A 27,515-nucleotide genomic window follows, 5' to 3' on the forward strand; every position below is an offset into this window, starting at 1 on the left:
CGTTATGGTCTGTCTGAATCATGAGAGAAAAAAAATAGGTTTCATGTCCCTTTAATCAGAAAGCTCATTGGTTATAACTATTTGTGGTTCATCTGCAATTTGTGGGGACCCACTGATAAAGTTTGAATTGTAACCATGACTATACACAACACTTCACCAGCAGGTCCTGTTTTAGGATATGTAAAGGCTGATAGTATTATTTCATTAGAGATGAATTATTGTGATGATTAATTTCCCTATAACAAAATAAGTGATTGATATGAGAAAAGATGAGCTATTTGGAATGTGGTTGAAAGATGCTGTACACAAAATAAATCATTTTCTTGCAGACGTAAATTAGACAAAACTGAAATCTATATGAACGTATCAGTTTTTGGATAGAAGCATTTTCTCAGTACAAACATATTATCAAAAATGCTTCTAGTAAAAGCTTTACAAGTATTTTTAATGATTGTTTCCTGTGCACACAGCATATTGACATTTGCCCTGTGCACCCTGATTCAAACACTGATCCTGCTCACAGAGTTAGCAGTGAGGATGCAAGATGAGTCATTGCTTACACAATATATACTCTGTGACTAGGCACAGGGCTTAAATACAGGTGTACAAAGCTAACAAGTAATTAATGTTTTGCTATAATAAAAAGACAAATAGTGAGATGCTAAATATCATGTAGGAGGATAACTATACAACAGTATTTAACCCCTTAACGACCAGTGCCGTACCCTGTACGTTGCTGCAGTCCTGGGCTTCTCTCTGCCGAGCAGGGCACTGTAGAAATAGATTTGCATATTACCGATGCAGAGAGGGCTACTTTGTGGCCCTCTCTGCATCGGACAGCAGTGGTGACGATCGTTGGTGGGTGGTAGCTTAAGGAGAGAGGCGGGTGGGCGGTCCATCGCTGGAGGAGGCGGGAGTGGGTGGGACCGTTTGGCCACGCCACAAGGTATAGAAAAAAACAAGCAAACTGCGTCATTGAGGGGGAAGGAGGGAGTAGGAACAATGAGGGGGATCTCATGTAAGATCCGTTAACAGAAAGGGATCTGGGAGGGGGAGGGGGGTAGTGTATTTAGGGGGGACAGCTACACTACAGAAAAAAAATGGACTTTTTTTTTTTTAAATGCCAATTTTGCAACAAACGGTACTGGCAGACAGCTGCCAGTAACTAATATGGTGGCAAATTGGTAGAGGGGGAGGGTTAGAGAGCTTTTTTTTAGGGGGGTCAAGGAGTTTGGGGGATTAGGGGGGAGCCTAAATGTGTCAGGTGGGAGGCTGATCTCTACACTAAAGTTAAAATGAACCCTACAAGCTGCCTAATTAACCCCTTCACTGCTGGGCAAAATACAAGTGTGGTGCGCAGAGGCTTTTAGCGGCCTTCTAATTACCAAAAAGCAATGCCAAAGCTATATATATCTGCTATTTCTGAACAAAGGGTATCCCAGAGAAGCATTTACAACCATTTGTGCCATAATTGCACAAGCTGTTTGTAAATAATTTCAGTGAGAAACCTAAAATTTTGAAAAAGTGAACGTTTTTTTTTATTTATTTGACCGCATTTGGCGGTGAAATGGTGGCAGGAAATATACCAAAATGGGCCTAGATGAATACTTTGGGTTGTCTACTAAAAAAATATATATAGTTTTGAAAGGTAAATATATAAAAAAAGGCTCTATTTCTGTTTAAAGGGACAGTCAACACCAGAATTTTTGTTGTTTTAAAAGATAGATAATCCCTTAATTACCAATTCCCCAGTTTTGCATAATCTTCGCAGTTATAATTATACACGTTTTACTTCTGTAATTACCTTGTGTCTAAGCCTCAGCAGACTACCTCCTTGTTTCATTTCTTTTGACAGACTTGCATTTTAGCCAATCAGAGCTGTCTCCATGGTAAATTCATGTGCATGAGCTCAATGTTATCTATATGAAACATGTGAACTAATGCCCTCTAGTGGTGAAAAACTATCAAAATGCATTTAGATTAGAGGTGGCCTTCAAGGTCTAAGAAATTAGCATATGAACCTCCTAGGTTTAGCTTTCAACTAAGAATACCAAGAGAACAAAGCAAAATTGGTGATAAAAGTAAATTGGAAAGTTGTTTAAAATTACATTCCCTATCTGAATCATGAAAGTTTTTTTTGGATTTGACTGTCCCTTTAAATGTAGTGATGGCAAAAATGCTCTGGTCTTTTGGGGAAGTTTTTGTCTGAAATGCCCGGTCCTTAGGGGGTTAATATAAAAACCCTAGGGCTAGATTACAAGTGGAACACTAATTTATTACGCGCCCGCAAAAGGGCAAATTTGCTCATTTACGCAACCAACTATTACAAGTGCTTGCGGTAGTAATTAGTGCTCAAAATATTAACCAGAGGTCAGACCTCGGAGACTATCGATGCACGCTCTCCAGAGCGCAATGCTTCTGTGTAATGTGAAAGTGAGATTGCACCTAATTTTGTAATACAAGCACACATTTCCGTGCTCTGGTATTACTCAGTTGAGCGCAAATATCGCTTTCGCAGAAGCAATATTTTGTGCTCATTTTTTTAATCTAGCCCTAAATGGGATAAAAAACACATTTTTTCCTTCAAATAGAACATACCATTTTAAACAACTTTCAATTTACTTCTGGTATCAACTTTGCTTCATTCTCTTGCTATCCTATTTGAATGAGCAACATTGCACTACTTGCAGCTAGCTGAGCACGCAGATCAGGTGAGCCAAATAAACAAGGCATTTTTGTGCAGCCACCAATCAACAGCAAGCTCCCAGTAATGCATTGCTGCTCCTGAGATTACCTAGGTATGTTTTTCAACTAAGTACTAAGAGAAGGAGGCAGATTAGATAATAGAATTAAATTGAAAAGTTGTTTAAAATCACACGTTCTCTCTGAATCATTAAAGAAAAATCTTGGGTTTACTGTCCCTTTTTTAAAACACTTCAAACAATAAATAAATGCATTAAAAACATGTTAACTCAAACACATCTCAAAATTGCTTGAAAGTGACAGGAATGTACAAGAATTCCTGCAACCAACTTGATAGTCCAAAGTCTGATGATTGTGCCTTTACGCTGCAAAAAGAAATATGGCGCTCTTTAAACGATATGACAGATTCCCGGAGCTAAGGTGTTAAATTCTTACTTACACTGAAATACTTCAGTCTCTTTATCAATATCCTCCTGCTTAGGAGTCATAAAGTGATAGTCAACTCTCCCCTTTTTAAAATAATATCCGGAACGTTAGTGATATTTTAAATAGAGTTTATTTCATCAGTTTCAATGAAGATGCGCTATAACGTACTTTTTAATATAGATATAAAATTCAAATTCCCTGCGCTTCGCCGCCCACTTCAAAAGTATTTTTTTTCTGTGAGCTAACGGTTTGTTCCCCAATCAGTGCTATAGCTACAACAAAAGTGCCATATGGGGAGAGCGCTGATTGGAGAACAATTGAAACCGTTAGTTTGAAGTTGTTGTTTTTTTAAGTGGGTGGCGGAGCGTGGGGTGTGTTGAATTTCATATCTATATTAAAAAGTAATTTATAACGCATCTTAATTACAACTGATGAATTAAACTCTATCTAAAATATCACTAACATCCGGATCTGATTTTATAAAGGGGAGCATTTACCATCATTTTAAAACTCCTCAGCTGTGTCACTTCCCAACTGCTCTCTTATCTGTTTATCCTCGGTGGATTCACAACCCACTACCGCTCCTACCGTAGTTCAGAAACATACACACATGGGCCTCTGTAGTTTGCAGTTGATGAGCTGGTTACTCTCTCAGTACTTTGGTCAAAGTGTAGCATAGACTCCAAAAAACTAAGGTCCAGATTTTCATCTGAGAGAATTAAACACAGATTCCTCTGACAATTTTTACCCCTATCTTTTTGTGTTGTATTCTGACTTATAACAACATTTTCATATGATTGGCTGCACTATGGGCAAGATTTATCAGAGTCAGGCAGACAGGGGTGTACATCTTTTCCCCTGTCTGCCTGGCATGGTGTCACCGTATTTAACATAGCAAACTACGCCTACTGTGCAAAACCACCCCAGCTTGAGTGCAGCCAATTGCGTGCATGCAGAAGCTCTCAATATCCCCAGTTCTAAAGTCAGGGGAGAATTGAGATACGCCACATAGCAGGTGGAGAAGTGGCTGTAGGTTCTCATGCAAGAAGTGGCTGTGGGTTCGGCTGTGCGTTTCTCATGCAAGCCTGCAGCTGGATCCTATGATAAATCTAGCCCAATAAATCAAATTGACAGTGCATCAGATGACCTGGGAAAAAGCTACCATGTAAATGAAGCTAAATCTCTTTATAATTTGCTTAAACAATAAATAAAAAACTAACACTTTTTTCTTTTTCAAACAGACTTCATTTTATGAGAGAGGATATTTATTATATGTTTCTCTACTGTTTAGGGATTCTTGCTGAGCAGTTTGTTCCCGATGGGCCTCACATGCATCTTATTACTGGTGACTCCTGGGTGAAACTAATGAACTGGCAACATTCAACCATGTACTTATTTTTTGGCATCTCCGGGGTGGTGGATATCCTAACTTATTTACCCCTGAAAGTGCCGCAGGGCCTGGACCGACTCAGCTTAGCAGTAGCTGTGTTTATTGAAGGTAAGATCTGACTGATCGTTACTGTGCGCTTCTGTCTTTTTCATTCTCCTTTCTGGTACCTGGGTTCCCTACTGAAATACAAGCACCTCTCAGTCCTCCGTGTATCATTTCAGATATTCATATTTGTATTATTTCTCTGCAGGTTTCCTTTTCTATTTCCATGTCCATAACCGTCCTCCGTTGGATCAGCACATTCACTCCTTGCTTCTGTTTGCTGTGTTTGGGGGAGCAGTTAGTATTATGATCGAAGTGTTTATAAGAAACCACATTGTTCTTGAATTGTTCCGCTCCAGTCTCGCCATACTCCAAGGAACTTGGTTTTATCAAGTATGTTTACAGACTTTAGAATTATAAACGCTTTGCCACATGGTAACCATCACTACTGTATGAATAAGAATGTTAACTGCGAGAGTTTAGTGGGCTGATTCGTCTATAACAGTGCTTTCCAAACTGTGTGTCGTGACACATTAGTGTGTCAGCAGCAGTGTGTAGGTGTGTCTATACATATTTTTAAATTTAATTTTTTTAAAATTGTCTTTGGTTTCCGACTTTCCGCCTGCCTGATATGCATATCACATGGTTGACTCGTGATTCATACCTAGTGGGTCACAGATTATCTTAACCTATTGGCGCAGCTCAGTGGGAACTGAAACTATTCCCATTGGCGGCACATTGGCTCCTGATTGCACGTGTAGTCAGTGAGTGGGATGGCAGCGTGTTTGCAGCACGAGCAGTAGTCAGTGCAACTCGGAGAGCTTTGAGGGTGGCAGCTTAAACTCTGAGCTGAAGTCAGAATTCAAAGTGTTGGGTTTTTTTGCAGCTAGCTCCCAGTAGTGCATTGCTGCTCCTGCTCTTGATATATGGATAGGAAGTGGAAGCTTGATGATAAAATCCTAGTGTCTTTATCTAATTTATGTATGTTTCTGTATCTCCTAAAACAAGTTAGTTTAACCTCCTGTTTGCTAGTACAACTGAATTACTGTGTCGCAAAATGATGTAGGTCTAAAAAGTGTGTCGCCAACATTAAAAGTTTGGAAAGCTCTGGTCTAGAATAAAGGGATATTGAGGGTCATAACATTTTGCATCTACAATATTAGTGATTTAATCCACTCCCTAATCCTTTCTGCCTTGAGTACTGCAACTCCATCCTCTGTTGTCTCCTTAGCTGCCGTCTAGCTGCTTTACAATCCATAATGAAAATGCTTCTGCCAGGCTCATCTTCCTTACACGTCGCTCTTCATCTGCTGCACCCCTCTGCCAATCCCTTCACTGGCTTTCTATTTTCTCCAGAATTAAACACAAAATTCTCACTCTGACATACAAAGCCCTCAACTGCACTGCTCCCCCCTATATCTCAGACCTTGTCTCCAGATACTCTCCTTCCCATCCCCTTTGCTTTGCTCACATCCTCCTCCCCTCCTCCACCCTTGTTACCTTCACACATTCCCATCTACAGGATTCTCCAGACTGGCTCCCATCTTGTAGAATGCTCTGCCTCGCTCCACAAGACTTTCCCCTAGTTGAAAGTTTCAAGCGCTTCCTAAAGACTGTTCAGGGATGCATACAACCTAAACTTACCATTACTAACCCCAGTTCCTCTCCTCCTTTGGTATCCCCTTGAACCCCCTTAGCATGTAAGCCTATGAGCCCAGCTGTTTGTAGATCCCCTCTATAAGAGCCGACTACAACAGTGCAACTCTTGGCAGTGCCCTCTACCCTTTTGATCCCTATAAATGTTACCTTGTATACCGCCTATGTTTATAGCGCTGCGGAATCTGTTGCCACTCTACAAAATTAATAATAATTATAACCATCTTGAAACAGATGACTGGCACCAACATGGAATCCAATGGGTTAATAGGATTCGATATTGTAGTCCCGGCGATAATACAGTGTGTTTGTGTTAAAAGGAAAAGAAAACAAAACAAGACTTTTTTCTTTCATGATTTATAGAGAATACAGTTTAAAAAAAAATGTTTCCAATTTACTTCTATTTTCTAATTTGTTTTGTTCTCATGTTATTCTTTGTTGATGAGATATCAGAGCTGCGGAATCTGTTGGCACTTTATAAATAAAGAATAATAATAATAAAAATATCTAGATAGGTAGCGTGCACATGTCTGAAGCACTACATGACAGGAAATAGTGTTGCCATCTAGTGCTCTTGCTGATGTATTACATTGTTGCAAAACTGCTGCCATATAGTGCACACTCCTGAGCTTACATCCCTGCTTTTCAACAAAGGATAACAAGAAAATTGGAAACTTGTTCCCCCATGGTTAAGGAGGAGCCAGGGAGTCGGCTAACTATGAGGTAGGAGGAGCCAGGGAGTCAGCTAACCATGAGGAAGGAGGAGCCAGGGAGTCAGCTAGCTATGAGGAAGGAGGAGCCAGGGAGTCAGCTAGCTATGAGGAAGGAGGAGCCAGGGAGTCAGCTAACTATGAGGAAGGAGGAGCCAGGGAGTCAGCTAACTATGAGGAAGGAGAGCCAGGGAGTCAGTTAACTATGAGGAAGGAGGAGCCACGGAGTCAGCTAACTATGAGGAAGGAGGAGGCAGGGAGTCAGCTAACTATGAGGAAGGAGGAGCCAGGGAGTCGGCTAACTATGATGTAGGAAGATCCAGGGAGTCAGCTAACTATGAGGAAGGAGGAGCCAGATAGTCGGCTAACTATGAGGAAGGAGGAGCCAGATAGTCGGCTAACTATGAGGAAGGAGGAGCCAGATAGTCGGCTAACTATAAGGAAGGAGGAGCCAGGTAGTCAGCTAACTGAGGAAGGAGGAGCCAGGGAGTCGGCTAACTATGAGGAAGGAGGAGCCAGGGAGTCAGCTTACTATGAGGAAGGAGGAGCCAGGGAGTCAGCTAATTATGAGGATTCTGGCAGTCAGTTGTACACTGAGAAGCAGAAGCCAAGGAGTAGTACTGGGGATGGGTTTAACAAAAGGCTGTGAGCACCAGGCCCCATGGCGACTTACAAATACTAAAAGCTATGCAAGTAAATGAATTAAGTAAAGTATAATCATATCCGTAAATCTGCTGAAATTGGCTTTAATATTAAACATTAGGTTACCTTATGCTTCACTCCTCAGCTGCCCAAGTCTCAAGCCTTTTTTTTACGTGTTGTCACTAACAGAGTGCCCTCCTGGTGCCACTGCTTCAGACTGTTACATATCTCATATAACAGCCAATAAAGTGTGCAGGTGATATGGCCTGTGATTGGCTGTCGTCAAAGGGCAACTGAAAAAGTAAATATAAGGGTACCAAAAGGGGGTTAAAAGGTGTAATATTAAGGGGATTTGGCACCTTTTACTTACAGTGCATAATCATATTTTAATTAATTTATATTCATCACATTTAGTATTTGTATTTAGTGAAAGCCCCATATTTCCTCTTTTATTCTCACTTCCCCTATTTATATTTCATTTGTTTTCCTGAGTATTTATTATTCCCTTGCTCAGTTTACTTTTTTTATTTTTTTATTTCTTCACCATTTATCTTTCCTGGTTACCACTGCCCTCCTCCGTACATCTCCTGTATACTGCCTCTCCCTCTCTCTCTCTCCAGGATGTTTCTGAAAGCCGGCCTAACCGGGGAAGCAGGAAAATCTATGCACCACATACATTACTAGAATGCTAAGGGTGTTGTACTTACATAACTGCCCGACTGCAAAGTACATGAAATAACAAGGTGCACTACCTGTAAAATGCCCAATGTAATCATTTATGCTCTTTTTTTTTTGTTTTGTTTTTTTAGATCGGTTTTGTGCTGTTTCCACCTTGGGGAGGCCCCGAATGGAATCAGACTGAACACGAAAACATTATGTTTATCACAATGTGCTTCTGCTGGCACTTCGCGGTAGCATTGTTTATTATGGGCATCAATTATACCTTGGTGTATTGGTAAGTGCGTTTTTAAAAAATATGTCTGTTACCAGGTTGGTAAAGGGATGATAACAAATAACTATCATATACCTTATCCCAAAATGTTTCTGTGATGTCTTTTTATAACATGTGACAGTGAGTGTGAGCAGACAGTGCATTACTATATAACATGTGACAGTGAGTGTGAGCAGACAGTGCATTACTATATAACATATGTGACAGTGAGTGTGAGCAGACAGTGCATTACTATATAACATATGTGACAGTGAGTGTGAGCAGACAGTGCATTACTATATAACATATGTGACAGTGAGTGTGAGCAGACAGTGCATTACTATATAACATGTGACAGTGAGTGTGAGCAGACAGTGCATTACTATATAACATATGTGACAGTGAGTGTGAGCAGACAGTGCATTATTATATAACATATGTGACAGTGAGTGTGAGCAGACAGTGCATTACTATATAACATGTGTGAGCAGACAGTGCATTACTATATAACATATGTGACAGTGAGTGTGAGCAGACAGTGCATTACTATATAACATATGTGACAGTGAGTGTGAGCAGACAGTACATTACTATATAACATGTGACAGTGAGTGTGAGCAGACAGTGCATTACTATATAACATATGTGACAGTGAGTGTGAGCAGACAGTGCATTACTATATAACATATGTGACAGTGAGTGTGAGCAGACAGTGCATTACTATATAACATGTGACAGTGAGTGTGAGCAGACAGTGCATTACTATATAACATATGTGACAGTGAGTGTGAGCAGACAGTGCATTACTATATAACATATGTGACAGTGAGTGTGAGCAGACAGTGCATTACTATATAACATATGTGACAGTGAGTGTGAGCAGACAGTGCATTACTATATAACATGTGACAGTGAGTGTGAGCAGACAGTGCATTACTATATAACATGTGACAGTGAGTGTGAGCAGACAGTGCATTACTATATAACATATGTGACAGTGAGTGTGAGCAGACAGTGCATTACTATATAACATGTGACAGTGAGTGTGAGCAGACAGTGCATTACTATATAACATGTGACAGTGAGTGTGAGCAGACAGTGCATTACTATATAACATGTGACAGTGAGTGTGAGCAGACAGTACATTACTATATAACATATGACAGTGAGTGTGAGCAGGCAGTGCATTACTATATAACATGTGACAGTGAGTGTGAGCAGACAGTGCATTAATATATAACGTGACAGTGAGTGTGAGCAGACAGTGCATTACTATATAACATGTGACAGTGAGTGTGAGCAGACAGTGCATTACTATATAACATGTGACAGTGAGTGTGAGCAGACAGTGCATTACTATATAACATGTGACAGTGAGTGTGAGCAGACAGTGCATTACTATATAACATATGTGACAGTGAGTGTGAGCAGACAGTGCATTACTATATAACATGTGACAGTGAGTGTGAGCAGACAGTGCATTACTTTATAACATATGACAGTGAGTGTGAGCAGGCAGTGCATTACTATATAACATATGACAGTGAGTGTGAGCAGACAGTGCATTACTTTATAACATATGATACACAGTGAGTGTGAGCAGACAGTGCATTACTATATGTGACAGTGGGTGTGAGCAGACAGTGCATTACTATGTAACGTGACAGTGAGTGTGAGCAGACAGTGCATTACTATTTAACATGCGACAATGAGTGTGAGCAGACAGTGCATTACTTTATAACATATGACAGTGAGTGTGAGCAGACAGTGCATTACTATATGTGACAGTGAGTGTGAGCAGACAATGCCTTACTATATGTGACTGTGAGTGGGAGCAGACCGTGCATTACTATATGTGACTGTGAGAGTGAGCAGACCGTGCATTACTATATGTGACTGTGAGAGTGAGCAGACAGTGCATTACTATATGTGACTGTGAGTGGGAGCAGACCGTGCATTACTATATGTGACTGTGAGAGTGAGCAGACCGTGCATTACTATATGTGACTGTGAGAGTGAGCAGACAGTGCATTACTATATGTGACTGTGAGTGGGAGCAGACCGTGCATTACTATATGTGACTGTGAGAGTGAGCAGACCGTGCATTACTATATGTGACTGTGAGAGTGAGCAGACAGTGCATTACTATATGTGACTGTGAGTGGGAGCAGACCGTGCATTACTATATGTGACTGTGAGAGTGAGCAGACAGTGCATTACTATATGTGACTGTGAGTGTGAGCAGACAGTGCATTACTATATGTGACTGTGAGAGTGAGCAGACCGTGCATTACTATATGTGACTGTGAGAGTGAGCAGACAGTGCATTACTATATGTGACTGTGAGTGGGAGCAGACCGTGCATTACTATATGTGACTGTGAGAGTGAGCAGACCGTGCATTACTATATGTGACTGTGAGAGTGAGCAGACAGTGCATTACTATATGTGACTGTGAGTGTGAGTAGACCGTGCATTACTATATGTGAGTGTGAGCAGATCGTGCATTACTATATGTGACAGTGAGTGTGAGCACGCAGACAGTGCATTACTATATATGACAGCGAGTGTGAGCAGACAGTGCATTACTATATGTGACTGTGAGAGTGAGCAGACAGTGCATTACTATATGTGACTGTGAGTGTGAGTAGACCGTGCATTACTATATGTGACAGTGAGTGTGAGCACGCAGACAGTGCATTACTATATATGACAGCGAGTGTGAGCAGACAGTGCATTACTATATATGACAGCGAGTGTGAGCAGACAGTGCCTTACTATATGTGACAGTGACTGCGAGTGTGAGCAGACAGTGCCTTACTATATGTGACTGTGAGAGTGAGCAGACCGTGCATTACTACTATATGTGACAGTGAGGTTGAGTGTGAGCAGAGTCAGACACAGGTGCTATGAGAGATATGAGATTATGGCACTTTAGGGCAGGAAAGAGGCTGTAATCAGAGCTTAGTCTGTGAGGTGAAACCGCTCAGCTCAGAATGTTTCTGTGATGTCTTTTTATAACATGTGACAGTGAGTGTGAGCAGACAGTGCATTACTATATAACATGTGTGAACAGACAGTGCATTACTATATAACATATGTGACAGTGAGTGTGAGCAGACAGTGCATTACTATATAACATATGTGAGCAGACAGTGCATTACTATATAACATATGTGACAGTGAGTGTGAGCAGACAGTGCATTACTATATAACATGTGACAGTGAGTGTGAGCAGACAGTGCATTACTATATAACATGTGACAGTGAGTGTGAGCAGACAGTGCATTACTATATAACATATGTGACAGTGAGTGTGAGCAGACAGTGCATTACTATATAACATATGTGACAGTGAGTGTGAGCAGACAGTGCATTACTATATAACATGTGACAGTGAGTGTGAGCAGACAGTGCATTACTATATAACATGTGACAGTGAGTGTGAGCAGACAGTGCATTACTATATAACATGTGACAGTGAGTGTGAGCAGACAGTGCATTACTATATAACATATGTGACAGTGAGTGTGAGCAGACAGTGCATTACTATATAACATGTGACAGTGAGTGTGAGCAGACAGTGCATTACTATATGTGACTGTGAGAGTGAGCAGACAGTGCATTACTATATGTGACTGTGAGTGGGAGCAGACCGTGCATTACTATATGTGACTGTGAGAGTGAGCAGACCGTGCATTACTATATGTGACTGTGAGAGTGAGCAGACAGTGCATTACTATATGTGACTGTGAGTGGGAGCAGACCGTGCATTACTATATGTGACTGTGAGAGTGAGCAGACCGTGCATTACTATATGTGACTGTGAGAGTGAGCAGACAGTGCATTACTATATGTGACTGTGAGTGGGAGCAGACCGTGCATTACTATATGTGACTGTGAGAGTGAGCAGACAGTGCATTACTATATGTGACTGTGAGTGGGAGCAGACAGTGCATTACTATATGTGACTGTGAGAGTGAGCAGACCGTGCATTACTATATGTGACTGTGAGAGTGAGCAGACAGTGCATTACTATATGTGACTGTGAGTGGGAGCAGACCGTGCATTACTATATGTGACTGTGAGAGTGAGCAGACCGTGCATTACTATATGTGACTGTGAGAGTGAGCAGACAGTGCATTACTATATGTGACTGTGAGTGTGAGTAGACCGTGCATTACTATATGTGAGTGTGAGCAGATCGTGCATTACTATATGTGACAGTGAGTGTGAGCACGCAGACAGTGCATTACTATATATGACAGCGAGTGTGAGCAGACAGTGCATTACTATATGTGACTGTGAGAGTGAGCAGACAGTGCATTACTATATGTGACTGTGAGTGTGAGTAGACCGTGCATTACTATATGTGACAGTGAGTGTGAGCACGCAGACAGTGCATTACTATATATGACAGCGAGTGTGAGCAGACAGTGCATTACTATATATGACAGCGAGTGTGAGCAGACAGTGCCTTACTATATGTGACAGTGACTGCGAGTGTGAGCAGACAGTGCCTTACTATATGTGACTGTGAGAGTGAGCAGACCGTGCATTACTACTATATGTGACAGTGAGGTTGAGTGTGAGCAGAGTCAGACACAGGTGCTATGAGAGATATGAGATTATGGCACTTTAGGGCAGGAAAGAGGCTGTAATCAGAGCTTAGTCTGTGAGGTGAAACCGCTCAGCTCAGAATGTTTCTGTGATGTCTTTTTATAACATGTGACAGTGAGTGTGAGCAGACAGTGCATTACTATATAACATGTGTGAACAGACAGTGCATTACTATATAACATATGTGACAGTGAGTGTGAGCAGACAGTGCATTACTATATAACATGTGACAGTGAGTGTGAGCAGACAGTGCATTACTATATAACATATGTGAGCAGACAGTGCATTACTATATAACATATGTGACAGTGAGTGTGAGCAGACAGTGCATTACTATATAACATGTGACAGTGAGTGTGAGCAGACAGTGCATTACTATATAACATGTGACATTGAGTGTGAGCAGACAGTGCATTACTATATAACATATGTGACAGTGAGTGTGAGCAGACAGTGCATTACTATATAACATATGTGACAGTGAGTGTGAGCAGACAGTGCATTACTATATAACATGTGACAGTGAGTGTGAGCAGACAGTGCATTACTATATAACATGTGACAGTGAGTGTGAGCAGACAGTGCATTACTATATAACATGTGACAGTGAGTGTGAGCAGACAGTGCATTACTATATAACATATGTGACAGTGAGTGTGAGCAGACAGTGCATTACTATATAACATGTGACAGTGAGTGTGAGCAGACAGTGCATTACTATATAACATGTGACAGTGAGTGTGAGCAGACAGTGCATTACTATATAACATATGTGACAGTGAGTGTGAGCAGACAGTGCATTACTATATAACATGTGACAGTGAGTGTGAGCAGACAGTACATTACTATATAACATATGACAGTGAGTGTGAGCAGGCAGTGCATTACTATATAACATGTGACAGTGAGTGTGAGCAGACATTGCATTAATATATAACGTGACAGTGAGTGTGAGCAGACAGTGCATTACTATATAACATATGTGACAGTGAGTGTGAGCAGACAGTGCATTACTATATAACGTGACAGTGAGTGTGAGCAGACAGTGCATTACTATATAACATATGTGACAGTGAGTGTGAGCAGGCAGTGCATTACTATATAACATATGTGACAGTGAGTGTGAGCAGACAGTGCATTACTATATAACATGTGACAGTGAGTGTGAGCAGACAGTGCATTACTATATAACATGTGACAGTGAGTGTGAGCAGACAGTGCATTACTATATAACATATGTGACAGTGAGTGTGAGCAGACAGTGCATTACTATATGACATGTGACAGTGAGTGTGAGCAGACAGTACATTACTATATAACATATGACAGTGAGTGTGAGCAGACAGTGCATTAATATATAACGTGACAGTGAGTGTGAGCAGACAGTGCATTACTATATAACATGTGACAGTGAGTGTGAGCAGACAGTGCATTACTATATAACATATGTGACAGTGAGTGTGAGCAGACAGTGCATTACTATATAACGTGACAGTGAGTGTGAGCAGACAGTGCATTACTATATAACATATGTGACAGTGAGTGTGAGCAGGCAGTGCATTACTATATAACATATGTGACAGTGAGTGTGAGCAGACAGTGTATTACTATATAACATATGTGACAGTGAGTGTGAGCAGACAGTGTATTACTATATAACATATGTGACAGTGAGTGTGAGCAGACAGTGTATTACTATATAACATATGTGACAGTGAGTGTGAGCAGACAGTGCATTATTATATAACATATGTGACAGTGAGTGTGCGCAGACAGTGTATTACTATATAACATGTGACAGTGAGTGTGAGCAGACAGTGCATTACTATATGACATGTGACAGTGAGTGTGAGCAGACAGTGCATTACTATATAACATATGACAGTGAGTGCGAGCAGGCAGTGCATTACTATATAACATGTGACAGTGAGTGTGAGCAGACAGTGCATTACTATATAACGTGACAGTGAGTGTGAGCAGACAGTGCATTACTATATAACATATGTGACAGTGAGTGTGAGCAGGCAGTGCATTACTATATAACATGTGACAGTGAGTGTGAGCAGACAGTGCATTACTATATGACATGTGACAGTGAGTGTGAGCAGGCAGTGCATTACTATATAACATGTGACAGTGAGTGTGAGCAGACAGTGCATTACTATATAACATGTGACAGTGAGTGTGAGCAGACAGTGCATTACTATATAACATGTGACAGTGAGTGTGAGCAGACAGTGCATTACTATATAACATATGTGACAGTGCATTACTATATAACATGTGACAGTGAGTGTGAGCAGACAGTACATTACTATATAACATGTGACAGTGAGTGTGAGCAGACAGTACATTACTATATAACATGTGACAGTGAGTGTGAGCAGACAGTGCATTACTATATAACATGTGACAGTGAGTGTGAGCAGACAGTGCATTACTATATGTGACAGCGAGTGTGAGCAGACAGTGCATTACTATATGTGACAGTGAGTGTGAGCAGACAATGCCTTACTATATGTGAGTGGGAGCAGACCGTGCATTACTATATGTGACTGTGAGAGTGAGCAGACCGTGCATTACTATATGTGACTGTGAGAGTGAGCAGACAGTGCATTACTATATGTGACTGTGAGTGTGAGTAGACCGTGCATTACTATATGTGACAGTGAGTGTGAGCACACAGACAGTGCATTACTATATATGACAGCGAGTGTGAGCAGACAGTGCATTGCTATATATGACAGCGAGTGTGAGCAGACAGTGCCTTACTATATGTGACAGTGACTGCGAGTGTGAGCAGACAGTGCCTTACTATATGTGACTGTGAGAGTGAGCAGACCGTGCATTACTACTATATGTGACAGTGAGGTTGAGTGTGAGCAGAGTCAGACACAGGAGCTATGAGAGATATTTGATTATGGCACTTTAGGGCAGGAAAGAGGCTGTAATCAGAGCTTAGTCTGTGAGGTGAAACCGCTCAGCCTAATGGTTTGCTCTGCTGAGAATGTGCGCGAGGGAAGAAATAAATACAGCTGCCCTGAGGAAATAAACTAAAGTGTTTGTCTGCAAATAGAAATAAGAGGAATCGGCTAATGGTATTATATGTTTAGCTAATACAAACAGTTACTGACTGTAATGAGACTGAAGTGCCATCTGTCACAGCTAGAAATAACACTGATTTTACCTGACATCTTAAATAAAGATAATTCCTGTTACCACATAAATATCGGTCGGTTACCTGAAGTGCTCAATAACTCCACATCTCTGCAGACACTTACAGCTTAGGACACTACAGCTTCTGTGATTTATAAACTAATTTATTGTAAATAACTACTTGGCAAACACGTTTTCTGGATGTATAAAGCCTTTGCAGATCTTACTATAGTAAATAAAGGGACAATATTTAATATTTTACATTTAATTTAAACTAGCAGTAAATGCAAGTTTATATTAAATAGATTTAAAACTTCCTAAAAATTATGGCACATGTAAAAGAGAATATTTTTGCATAAAAAATTAGTTGCTGGAGGCGAGGCTTGGTCACGCAGGAGATGGCCGCTTGCTAAAACAGCTCCCAGGCCCTAACCCCCCCGATCCGGTATCTCCTAATCAGCTGCACATGTGAAAATAGATGTAAATGCAGTAGGAACGCTCCATCACTCACCGGGCCTCAGCAAAGAAATGAGTGGAGGTAACTCCACACTGAAAATAGACTCAGGAATACAAAAGGTACCGGGACTGCAGAGGGCCGCAACACGCAGCCCTCTGCAGCACATACAGCAAAAGGGAGTAAATGTTTAGCCCGGCTTCAAGGCTAAGAGGAACAATCCCTGCTGGATGTAAGTATAGGGAGCACCAAGGTGAACAGCCCCACACAGTCATTATAAAATTAACATACTGGGATTGGACATAATTAAAAGAGGGTATCGATCTTCACTTTAACAGTGTTTAAGGAAGCTGAAAGTACACTGGGCCATTAAACCAGTATAAAACTTTAGCAGCACCTAAAGAAACTTGCCATAAAAGTGCCCTGCTAGGCCTTTGCTATAGGAGACTGCGCAAACCAAACACAGCATAAACCAAACTGCAAATATCCCTTACACTCACCGCACCGCCATCTTAGAGGCAATACCCAACACAAGCATTTAGCAGCAACTTAAACCTACAACACCTGAGCAAACTGGGCTGCAACAGGCAAGGGGAAGTAAACATACCAGAAAAACCTTAGATCTTTAGATCACAGAGTAATGCCAGCAAAGAAGTCACAAAAACTGACACCCCCTCTAAAAACAAAATGATCAATCAATATTTAAAAACCAGCTAAGGTGCCAACACATATGATAGCAGAAGTACAAACCCACACCTCAGAGAACCAGACTCACTCTGCAGCGATAACAAGGGACGATCTACAGACATTAGCCATTAAAGAGGACATAAAAGTGGCAATGGCAGATATATGCGCAACATGTTTCAGAAAATAAAGAGACATGAAGCAAGTAGATTAGAGTCACCACTTTGGAGTAAAGTCATAGCATTGCAACACAAGATATACAGCATCTGTCGCAGCCAGGAAGAAATCATCCAAAATTTACTGGATAAAGTGGAAGACCTGGACAACAGGGGCCACAGGAACAACCTGCAATTCAGAGGTGTTCAGGACACCATTACACCTGCGGCTCTGCAAGGATACCGCCAAGACCTCTACAGAACAATAAAAGGCACAAACACATTATCAGAGGTGATCATGGAAAGAGCACACAGAGCCCTTAGGGCGAAACCTCCAGCAAAAGCACCGCCACGTGACGTGATAGTAAAATTCCTAAACTATCGAGATAAAGAAGAAATACTGGAACCTCAGTCCCTATCACACTTCAAAAGCGCAGGGAGCTACAATTTATAACTTCAGTTATAAGAGCGCAGAAGATCCCATACAGATAGGGATTCCCAGTCAGTATAATAGCCACAAAGGGTGACAAGTCGGCAATATTCAGAAGGATGGAAGATTTAAATGATTTCTGTGAAACACTACAAGTCCACATACCACCACCCAGGAACTATCCACCATCGGATAACAGATTACAATCAGAAGACCACACAAAGAGAGATGATCGCAGAGAACTTGAAAACACTAGCAATGGTCAACCTTCCTCACAAAACACTGATCGTCCACAGCAACTTGAGAACAGTCTCCCTGCACAAGTAGAACTCTGCCCACAAAGCCTACATAAAGATAATCCGGCCATTTGGCTGGGTAATGTCGAAACATGTAAAATGTCATGCAAACCCCTGAAGGTTCACAATAAATAATCACCCTGCACAAGGTGAACTTTGCCCTCAAAGACCACACAAAGAACAACCAACCTACCAGTGGGGTAACATTGAAAATATGCAATAATTGTTCCTTGAAAATTTTTGAATGTTTAATTATGTTTCATAAATTGTTGCTTAACACACAAATAATAGAAATGATGACATAAAACCCCACATAAATGCACTAGATAACATAAATACAACAGAAAATCACGATATGGCACTAGGATACACCGTCCCAGAAACACAATTAATAAAGTGTTCACTAAAGCAAAACACACAGTACCCCCACCAATAAGCATAGGGAAATTTTCACAGCCGGATACCTACTCATCACTAAACAAAATCAATCACCCACTGAAATAGTATATCTACAACACAGTGTTTAATGCTTAGGGGTTTACCTCTCAGCAGACCCAGACACTCTGTATCACACCAACTACAAACACTTAGAGAGAACGCTAATAAGCGATCTCTCAAACTGGAAAAACAAGAAACTCTCGTGGCTAGGCAGAATTGGCGTGGTAAAAATGAATGTACTCCCTCGCATCCTCTACATTCTACAGACCCTCCCAATACCACAACCACACAATTACATCATGAAATTGCAAAACTTCATAGACACAGATATTCATTTGGAATGGGATAAAACCAAGGACTCACAAACAAACACTATACTTACCCAAAGAAAGAGGCGGACTGGGCATTCCCAACTTATCCCTATACAGACAGGCAATAATGACACAAAGACTAGTAGATTGGTGCACAAATGACCCAAAAAAGCATTGGATACAAATAGATAGATCCATACTGCACACCGACAACCAAGGCTCCCTGGCTTGGATACCAAAGAAAGACAGACCGATCATATTAGATGCTTACCCATTACTGAAAGAGTTCTTTGCTGTTTGGGAGAAAATAACATATACCTCCTCCCACATATCCACTCCAACATCACCATTAACACCATACCAAAATACCCCTGGCCTTACCATTAAACATACCAAAAGCATACACATACACAGGTCAACATGTTTAATCAATTGACCCATCAAAATAAATTAAAACGTTTTATAGAAATCACTGCCTCAGATACTGATACATCACTGAACTGGCTATCATACGCACACATACATCACTTTATCACCTCCCAAAGATATCAAAATGTAATTACTCAGATCGACAACAAACTTTGAGAAGTTATGCGTGTTGAAGCATACTCCAAATCACTTAATATCCATCCTAAACAAAATCCTTCTAGTACCGTATAGAAACCACCTTCCTAAATATACTAAAACATGGGGGAAAGAGCTGGACACAGAACTAAGTCTAAAGACATAGAGTAAAATATTAATTAACACCAAAATGGCCTCCATCTCAGCACAAGTTCAAGAAACAAATTATACATTTTTAATGAGATGGTACCTAACCCCAGCTAGGTTAAAAGTAATATATCCTACAACCACAACGGGAAAATGCTAGAGGGGCTGCTCGGAAGAGGGTACAATACAACACATTTGGTGGGATTGACCAAACTCCAAAAATTTTGGTCAGACATAATAACCTACATGTCCAGATCACTGGAAACCATAGTACCCAGAGACTCCAAGATTTTGCTGTTTACCAACCTCCCCAAATAAAAAAGTAAAGACAAATGCAAGCTGTTGCTCACAATGATTAGTAGCGCAAAAATCCTGATGCCTAGACACTGGAAATCTCCCACAGTAACCTCTTTGAGGGACTGGATCACACAGGTAGACCTGCTCCTTCAGCTAGAAAGGTACCACTACATTAAAACTGGCACAGCTGAAACACGCGAGCTGATGCTAAACACCTGGAAAAACAACAAACCAACTTAATATATTAACGCCATCAATTTATATGTACCCCCCATCCCCTATGCCCCTCAGACTGACAGTGACCCTGCAATTACACGCTAAGTAAACAAAGGATAGAGAGACATGAGTTAAACAATGTTGAATTGAATACAAAAGTATATGTATAATGTTTTGTTTTTCTCTGAAACCTATGTACTTCGGAGCTTAATTACACCGGTTACACATTAGATTTCTGTGTTCTGGGCATGAAGCAACCTACTGCAAGCTACTCCGTGCCCTATAGTTAGACCATTTAAACAAATAAAACACAGCATTTTTCCTTCATGATTCAGATGGAACATACAATGTTTAATGTACTTCTTTTTTCTTGTTATCCTTTGTTCTTTGCTGAAATGCAGGGAGGTAACCTCAGGAGCGTGCGTGTGTATGCAGCACTTTATGGCAGCAGTTTTGCCCCGTTATACATTAGCAAGAGCACTTTATGGCAGCAGTTTTGCCCCGTTATACATTAGCAAGAGCACTATATGGCAGCAGTTTTGCCCCGTTATACATTAGCAAGAGCACTATATGGCAGCAGTTTTGCCCCGTTATACATTAGCAAGAGCACTATATGGCAGCAGTTTTGCCCCGTTATACATTAGCAAGAGCACTATATGGCAGCAGTTTTGCCCCATTATACATTAGCAAGAGCACTATATGGCAGCAGTTTTGCCCCGTTATACATTAGCAAGAGCACTATATGGCAGCAGTTTTGCCCCGTTATACATTAGCAAGAGCACTATATGGCAGCAGTTTTGCCCCGTTATACATTAGCAAGAGCACTATATGGCAGCAGTTTTGCCCCGTTATACATTAGCAAGAGCACTATATGGCAGCAGTTTTGCCCCGTTATACATTAGCAAGAGCACTATATGGCAGCAGTTTTGCCCCGTTATACATTAGCAAGAGCACTATATGGCAGCAGTTTTGCCCCGTTATACATTAGCAAGAGCACCAAATAGCAGCTTTATTTCCTGTCATGTAGTGCTCCAAACGTTTGTACGCTTCCTATCTAGATATCTCTTCAACAAAGAATAACATGAGAACGATGCAAATTTGATAATAGAAGTAAAGTTTAAACGTTTTTTTTAATTGTATTCTCTATCTGAATCATTAAAGAAAGAAAAACTTGGGTTTTAAGTCCCTTTAACTTGTTTTTGTTAACTGGTTCTACATAGTATTATCTGTGCACTAAGGTCTATGACAGCCACACGGACGGGGAAGAAGCACTGTGAGGCACAGAGGGCTCCTGCATGGTTGGCACAGAGGGCACCTGCATGGTTGGCACAGAGGGCATGGTTGGCACAGAGGGCACCTGCATGGTTGGCACAGAGGGCACCTGCATGGTTGGCACAGAGGGCATGGTTGGCACAGAGGGCTCCTGCATGGTTGGCACAGAGGGCACCTGCATGGTTGGCACAGAGGGCACCTGCATGGTTGGCGCACCTGCATGGTTGGCACAGAGGGCTCCTGCATGGTTGGCCTATCCCACTCCTTGCTGACGCTCACTAGTTTTAGTGTATGTTTTGGTTCCCTTTTAGGTCTTATAGTAGTGTATTACATGCAGTTATACTAAAATTGGTGTACACTGTCCCTTTAACTGTAGTGTTCTTATGTCACACAATGTAACCTATCAGCTGCTTACCTTGCTGTCTGTCACTTTATAAATAAAGCTTACATTAATATTAATAATTGATGGCAGTGTTCGTTTTAGAGATGCACACAGCAGTTTTGTTCAAGAAAAATCCAGTGCAGCAATGTACTTTGTATACGTGAGGTCACTGATATATTCTCTCTCTTACAGTTGTGTAACAAGGCACAAGAAATTGTCCGGTGGCGTGAATATCAGCATCCGTAAACTGAACAGTAAGTGTGAAGCACAGGCCGCTCTACTAGAAGCTTCTGAGGAGGAATAACGTGTACGTCAGTATCAGGACTCTGGCTGGGAGAATGAAAGAATAAACAGAAAACCATTATCCATGCACTGAAAATAATTATTGGATGTACAGGACATGTATTTGTATTATGGGAACTTTGTCTGCTATTGGGGGGGTGGATACGCTCACCATGGAACAATAAGGAAGTGAGACAGTTTTACCGCTACAGTAAAACCCCACTGTGTTTAATTACTGTTGATGAAGCGACTTTGGAATTTCAAACTTCACTCATTTTGTATTTATTTGGAAAAGAAGAGTATTTCTGTATTTCAAAACTTTGTAAAGAAACTTTTTTTTTTTTTTTTTCCATCAGTGATCAGTTTTAGAAATTAACAATTTGATCAAGAAGTGCCATTGTGGCCTAGTGTATAGCTAAGGAACTTTGAAAACAAGAGGTTTAGAGTTCAAATCTGGGTCTGGCTGTTGGGCTTTCATGCTGCACGCCCTTCCAACAATTTGACCAATTAAGGATCTCTTTAACGAATGTTTTTGTTAAGTTTAAATGAATATAAATTGCACTGAAATCCATTGTTTGTGTAATATTTACTAATTGAAATCCAGACATACGTGTATGTGTATATACCTGTGTGTGTGTGTATATATATATATATATATATATATATATATATATATATATATATATATATATATATATATATATATATATATATATATATATATATATATATATATATATATATTAATCAGTGTTAAGTGTATGCACTCTCATCGTCATGCCACAACAGCCAGGGTGCTGTGAAATGTATATATAAGTTCAGGTATTAAGCACTCACTGGTCTTCAGCCGTCTGTGATACAACAAATATTTCTTAAAGGGACAGTCTAGGCCAAAATAAACTTTTATGATTCAGATAGAGCATGTAATTTTAAACAATTTTCCAATTTACTTTTATCACCAATTTTGCTTTGTTCTTTTGGTATTCTTAGTTGAAAACTTAACCTAGGAGGTTCATATACTAATTTCTTAGACCTTGAAGGCCACCTCTTTTCAGAATGCATTTTAACAGTTTTTCACCACTAGAGGGTGTTAGTTCATGTATTTCATATAGATAACACTGTGCTTGTGCACGTGAAGTTATCTGGGAGCAGGCACTGATTGGCTAAACTGCAAGTCTGTCAAAAGAACTGAAATAAAGGGGCAGTTTGCAAGTTTAAAAGCTTGAAAACATGTTTGGCCTAACATATATTTAGTTAGTTTTATTTAACACTCGCACAGCACAGTATTCAATTAGTATTCAATAAAAACTGTACCTGTAAAATAGTGACAATTACTGTAATAAAATTTGCCAGACTACCACTCTGAGACAGATTGCACTGTGATGCTGTAAACAGAGTAAACTGCACATAGCATGATGGTGCCAGTCAATTTTCTTGCAATCTCACAATGAGTACACTGTTTCAAAATCCTTGGAGGTTGAACTTCAGCTCCACAAAGCGCTGTATTAGCAAAGCGCTGTAAAGTGAGGTATACCTTTGTATGTATGTGTGTATATATATATATATATATATATATATATATATATATATATATATATATATATATATATACACACATATATTCCTGCGCTATTTTTGCAGGAGGAACTAAGTTCCCTTTGGACAGAGAACAGAAACACTTCAGTAAACACTGCTGCTGCTGTTGGTGGGAGGAGCTGGATCACAGTCTGGTTAGAGGGATAGTGTGATCCTCTAGTAACAAGCAGTAACACTTACTACAATACACTAAATACAAGCCTGTCAGCAGTCCTACTGTGTGATCACCCTGCACTGTGTGTAACACATGGTGCTTACATTTCTAAGTTGCTTGATCTGGGGTTATTTAGCTCCCCTCTGCAGAAATAGGACTATTGCACCTTATTGAGACTCTGTGACAGAGGAGGATTCTCAGGCCCAAAGAAGGGGGATCTTGGTGAGTTCCTACACTTTTTTTTTGTAGGACTTGACCTCTGTGTGTTTATGTATGTGTGTGTGTGTGTCTGTATATATATATATATATATATATATATATATATATGTGTGTGTGTATGTATATATCAGTGTATGTGCACTATATTACATAAGAGACAATAAGTCCCAATGCAGTTATAGTTTAAACAAGTAAGCTAAGGCTCTCACAAATCCTACTGCAATGCTTTCCCCAAATGTCTGTGTTCAATTAAAGTTTCCAGCATTTTTGCAGGAGCTGTGTGCTGCCAGCCTGCCACCCAAGCTAATTATGTTCTGCACGTGCTTGTATAATGTTACAGAACTTTTTGTCTGAATTTCCAAACAACTCCTCTGCGTCAGTTTGCAAAAAAAGTGCGCCTACATTTGAAACATCTGCACAGCTTAAGCTGAAGAACAAACAGCTCATCTGTATTTGGAGTTTACTTACCCCCAGACAGTTTGGGAAGATATTTACATCTCCTGTGCCACTGCTACAGATATAAGCTATGCCCGATTATCTTGCCACAGCATTACTGATTTTGAAGGATCTTTAGAAGTGTATATATTCCAATTGTTAAAATTGTAAAAAAATAATCCAATCCAACACACAGATTTCAAAAGATTGTACAACTCATGACAGGTCACCTATAATCATGCACAAAAAAGCTATTTGTTGATTGTTACAAAACACTTTGGGTAGACTTATTAAGCAGCGGATACTTCTTTCTACGCCCATTTTTTCTGGTCCGCCAGAAAAGTTAGTTAAGAAACAGCGGTCGCACCTTTTAAGTGGCGGACTGAAATCATCCTGATCCAATTGGGATGATTGACACCCCCTGCTAGCAGCCAATAGGCCACGTGTGTGCAGGGGGGCTGCATTGCACAAGCATTTCCCTATGCTGTTGGCATTTAGCAAGGTCGAGCAGACATGATTCGCTACAGCAAATACGAAGATCCCAGTATTTTACCATCTGCCCAAGATTCACAAGAGTCTGGTCAACCCACCTGGGAGACCTATTATATTGGGCATAGGATCACTTTCAAGTAATTTATCGGAATATATCGATAAACAACTACAACCGTATGTAAGAACGTTGCCATCCTACTTAAGGGATTCTACTGAAGTCTTGAACTTACTTAGAGATATGGAATGGGATGACAGCTACATCATGGTGACCAGCGACATAACTTCGTTGTATACCTCAATCCCACACGAAAGAGGTCTGGAATCCATCAGTAACTTTCTGGACAAGGATGAAAATATGCCCCAATCCCAGAGGAGGTTCATATTGGATGGGATAGATTACATCCTGAAACACAACTACTTCTGTTGGGATGGAGTTTTCTATCGTCAGATATGTGGGACTGAAATGGGGACCAGGTTCGCGCCCAGCTATGCCAACCTCTACATGGGCAGATGGGAAACCATCTTTTGGGAGTCCTGCCCAGCGGGCACGGACCTGGTCCTATACAAAAGATATATAGACGACCTTCTAATCATTTGGAAAGGAAGTCTGGAAGATCACGAACACACATTGGAAGTAATGAAATGAATCAATCAAACCTAAAATTCCCAATACTATTAGTAAAGACCACATTGTCTTTCTAGACCTTGATATCAGAGTAGAAAACGGAAGGATTTAGACCTCGACTCATTTCAAGAAGGTGGACTCCAATTATTACATTCACCAATCAAGTTGTCACCATAAGAAATGGATTTCGAACATCCCTAAGGGACAGCTTATGAGGATCAAGAAAAATTGTTCAAACAATGAAACTTGGATGAAACAACCCCAAACACTCAAGAATAGATTCCTAGAAAGGGGATATAACGAATAATAACATAAAGAGAGAAACCCTCCTAACATATAAAACCAAACAGAATATAGGAACCTCAAAGAGCCTGAAAATCCCTTTTATAACCCAGTATAGTGAAAGAAAGAAAACCATAGAGGACATAATAAAATGACACTGGCATTTACTCAAGGACGATGATGTTATAGGCGAACACCTATCTGAACGACCATGCTTCATCTATAGGAAGGCAAACAACCTAAAGTCAATCCTAGCTCCAAGTGTCCCCAAATGCAAGACACCCAAGAACTCCATAGGGGTGTTAGGCAAGAAGCTATATGGCTTCTATCCATGCCACTCATGTAAGGCGTGCAAACATGGTATAAGAAACAACTCTTTCAAGTCTAAAGTCACCAACAAGGTTTTTAAGGTTAAACAAACTCTAAGATGCACGGATCACTTTGTGGTATATTTAATTGAATGAGGCTGTGGTCTGCAGTATGTCGGCCAGACAACCAGAAAGTTGAAAGACAGGATCCGGGAACATCTATTGCAGATCAAATGGGGAAAAGTGGACTTGCCTCTCTATAAACACTTTAAAGAAGTTCATGGAAGAAGTGACAAAAGTTTCAGATCCATAGGAATATGTAAATTGAGTAAAGATTGGAGGGGTGGAAATATGGAATCCAGAATGTTGAAGATAGAATCCAAATGGATCTTCAACTTAGACTGTATCTATCCTAGAGGACACAATGCCAATTTCAAAATAGTGCATTTATTCAATTAGCAATAGTATCTGAAACCAGATACCCCCCTTTTTTAACACCTCAGACTTTATATGGGTCAATGCCCCACTTATAATCCAATCCCCAAGACTCTCTTGGCCCGCTAGGCTAACCTCCTATAGATTTGTAATGGGAATTTCAACAGTCACTCATTACATTATATTGTAGGACATTAACTAATATTTTGGTTGTTGATTATGAACAGAATAAAAGAATATATTAGATAGAGACATCGCGATTTAAGTAGTATTTCTCAATTTTTCATATTGTCCATATGTATATATATCATTTGTAATCGGTCCATACACATTTCATATAAACATTCGATGTTAAGTTTAAGTTTTTATTTTTGTATATCCTTTACATATGTCCTTTTTTATATAAATACAGGTTTTTAAACATGGACATTAGATAGTATGGAGGACAATAGATTACCTATTAAGGAGATGTATTAGATTAATATCCCATCCAGTAGACACATTTTATACATGTATTATTTATACTTTTTATACATGCATTATTTATACATTGTGTATATATATATATAAATGTCCAAACTAATAATATATGACTTCAGCATGATATAAAGTCTAAAAACAAAATGTGAATCCTGGTATTTATGAGCCTAAAATCTAGTCGCCATATTATATTATCCATAAATTTATCACTACAAAAGAATACTGATGAATACTCCACCAATATTATCTGTATCAGATATATATTTTTAAAGCATTTGCCCACATC

The 27,515-nt window shown here is 40.1% G+C and overlaps 1 protein-coding gene across 1 annotated transcript in view; it reads left to right on the forward strand.

Annotated features, from left to right (window-relative positions):
- Window positions 1-22,774, forward strand: part of TMEM45B (transmembrane protein 45B) — a 68,286-nt gene extending 45,512 nt beyond the window's left edge. Inside the window, exons 3-6 of the mRNA XM_053691498.1 lie at window positions 4,421-4,627; window positions 4,770-4,954; window positions 8,379-8,524; window positions 22,114-22,774. Coding sequence (XP_053547473.1) covers window positions 4,421-4,627; window positions 4,770-4,954; window positions 8,379-8,524; window positions 22,114-22,225 — 650 coding nt within the window. The 3' untranslated portion in view covers window positions 22,226-22,774. The remainder of the gene's footprint in view (window positions 1-4,420; window positions 4,628-4,769; window positions 4,955-8,378; window positions 8,525-22,113) is intronic.
- The last annotated feature ends 4,741 nt before the right edge of the window (window positions 22,775-27,515 follow it).

The sequence above is a fragment of the Bombina bombina genome, chromosome 8 (assembly GCF_027579735.1).
Source record: "Bombina bombina isolate aBomBom1 chromosome 8, aBomBom1.pri, whole genome shotgun sequence".
NCBI classification, from domain to species: Eukaryota; Metazoa; Chordata; class Amphibia; order Anura; family Bombinatoridae; genus Bombina; species Bombina bombina.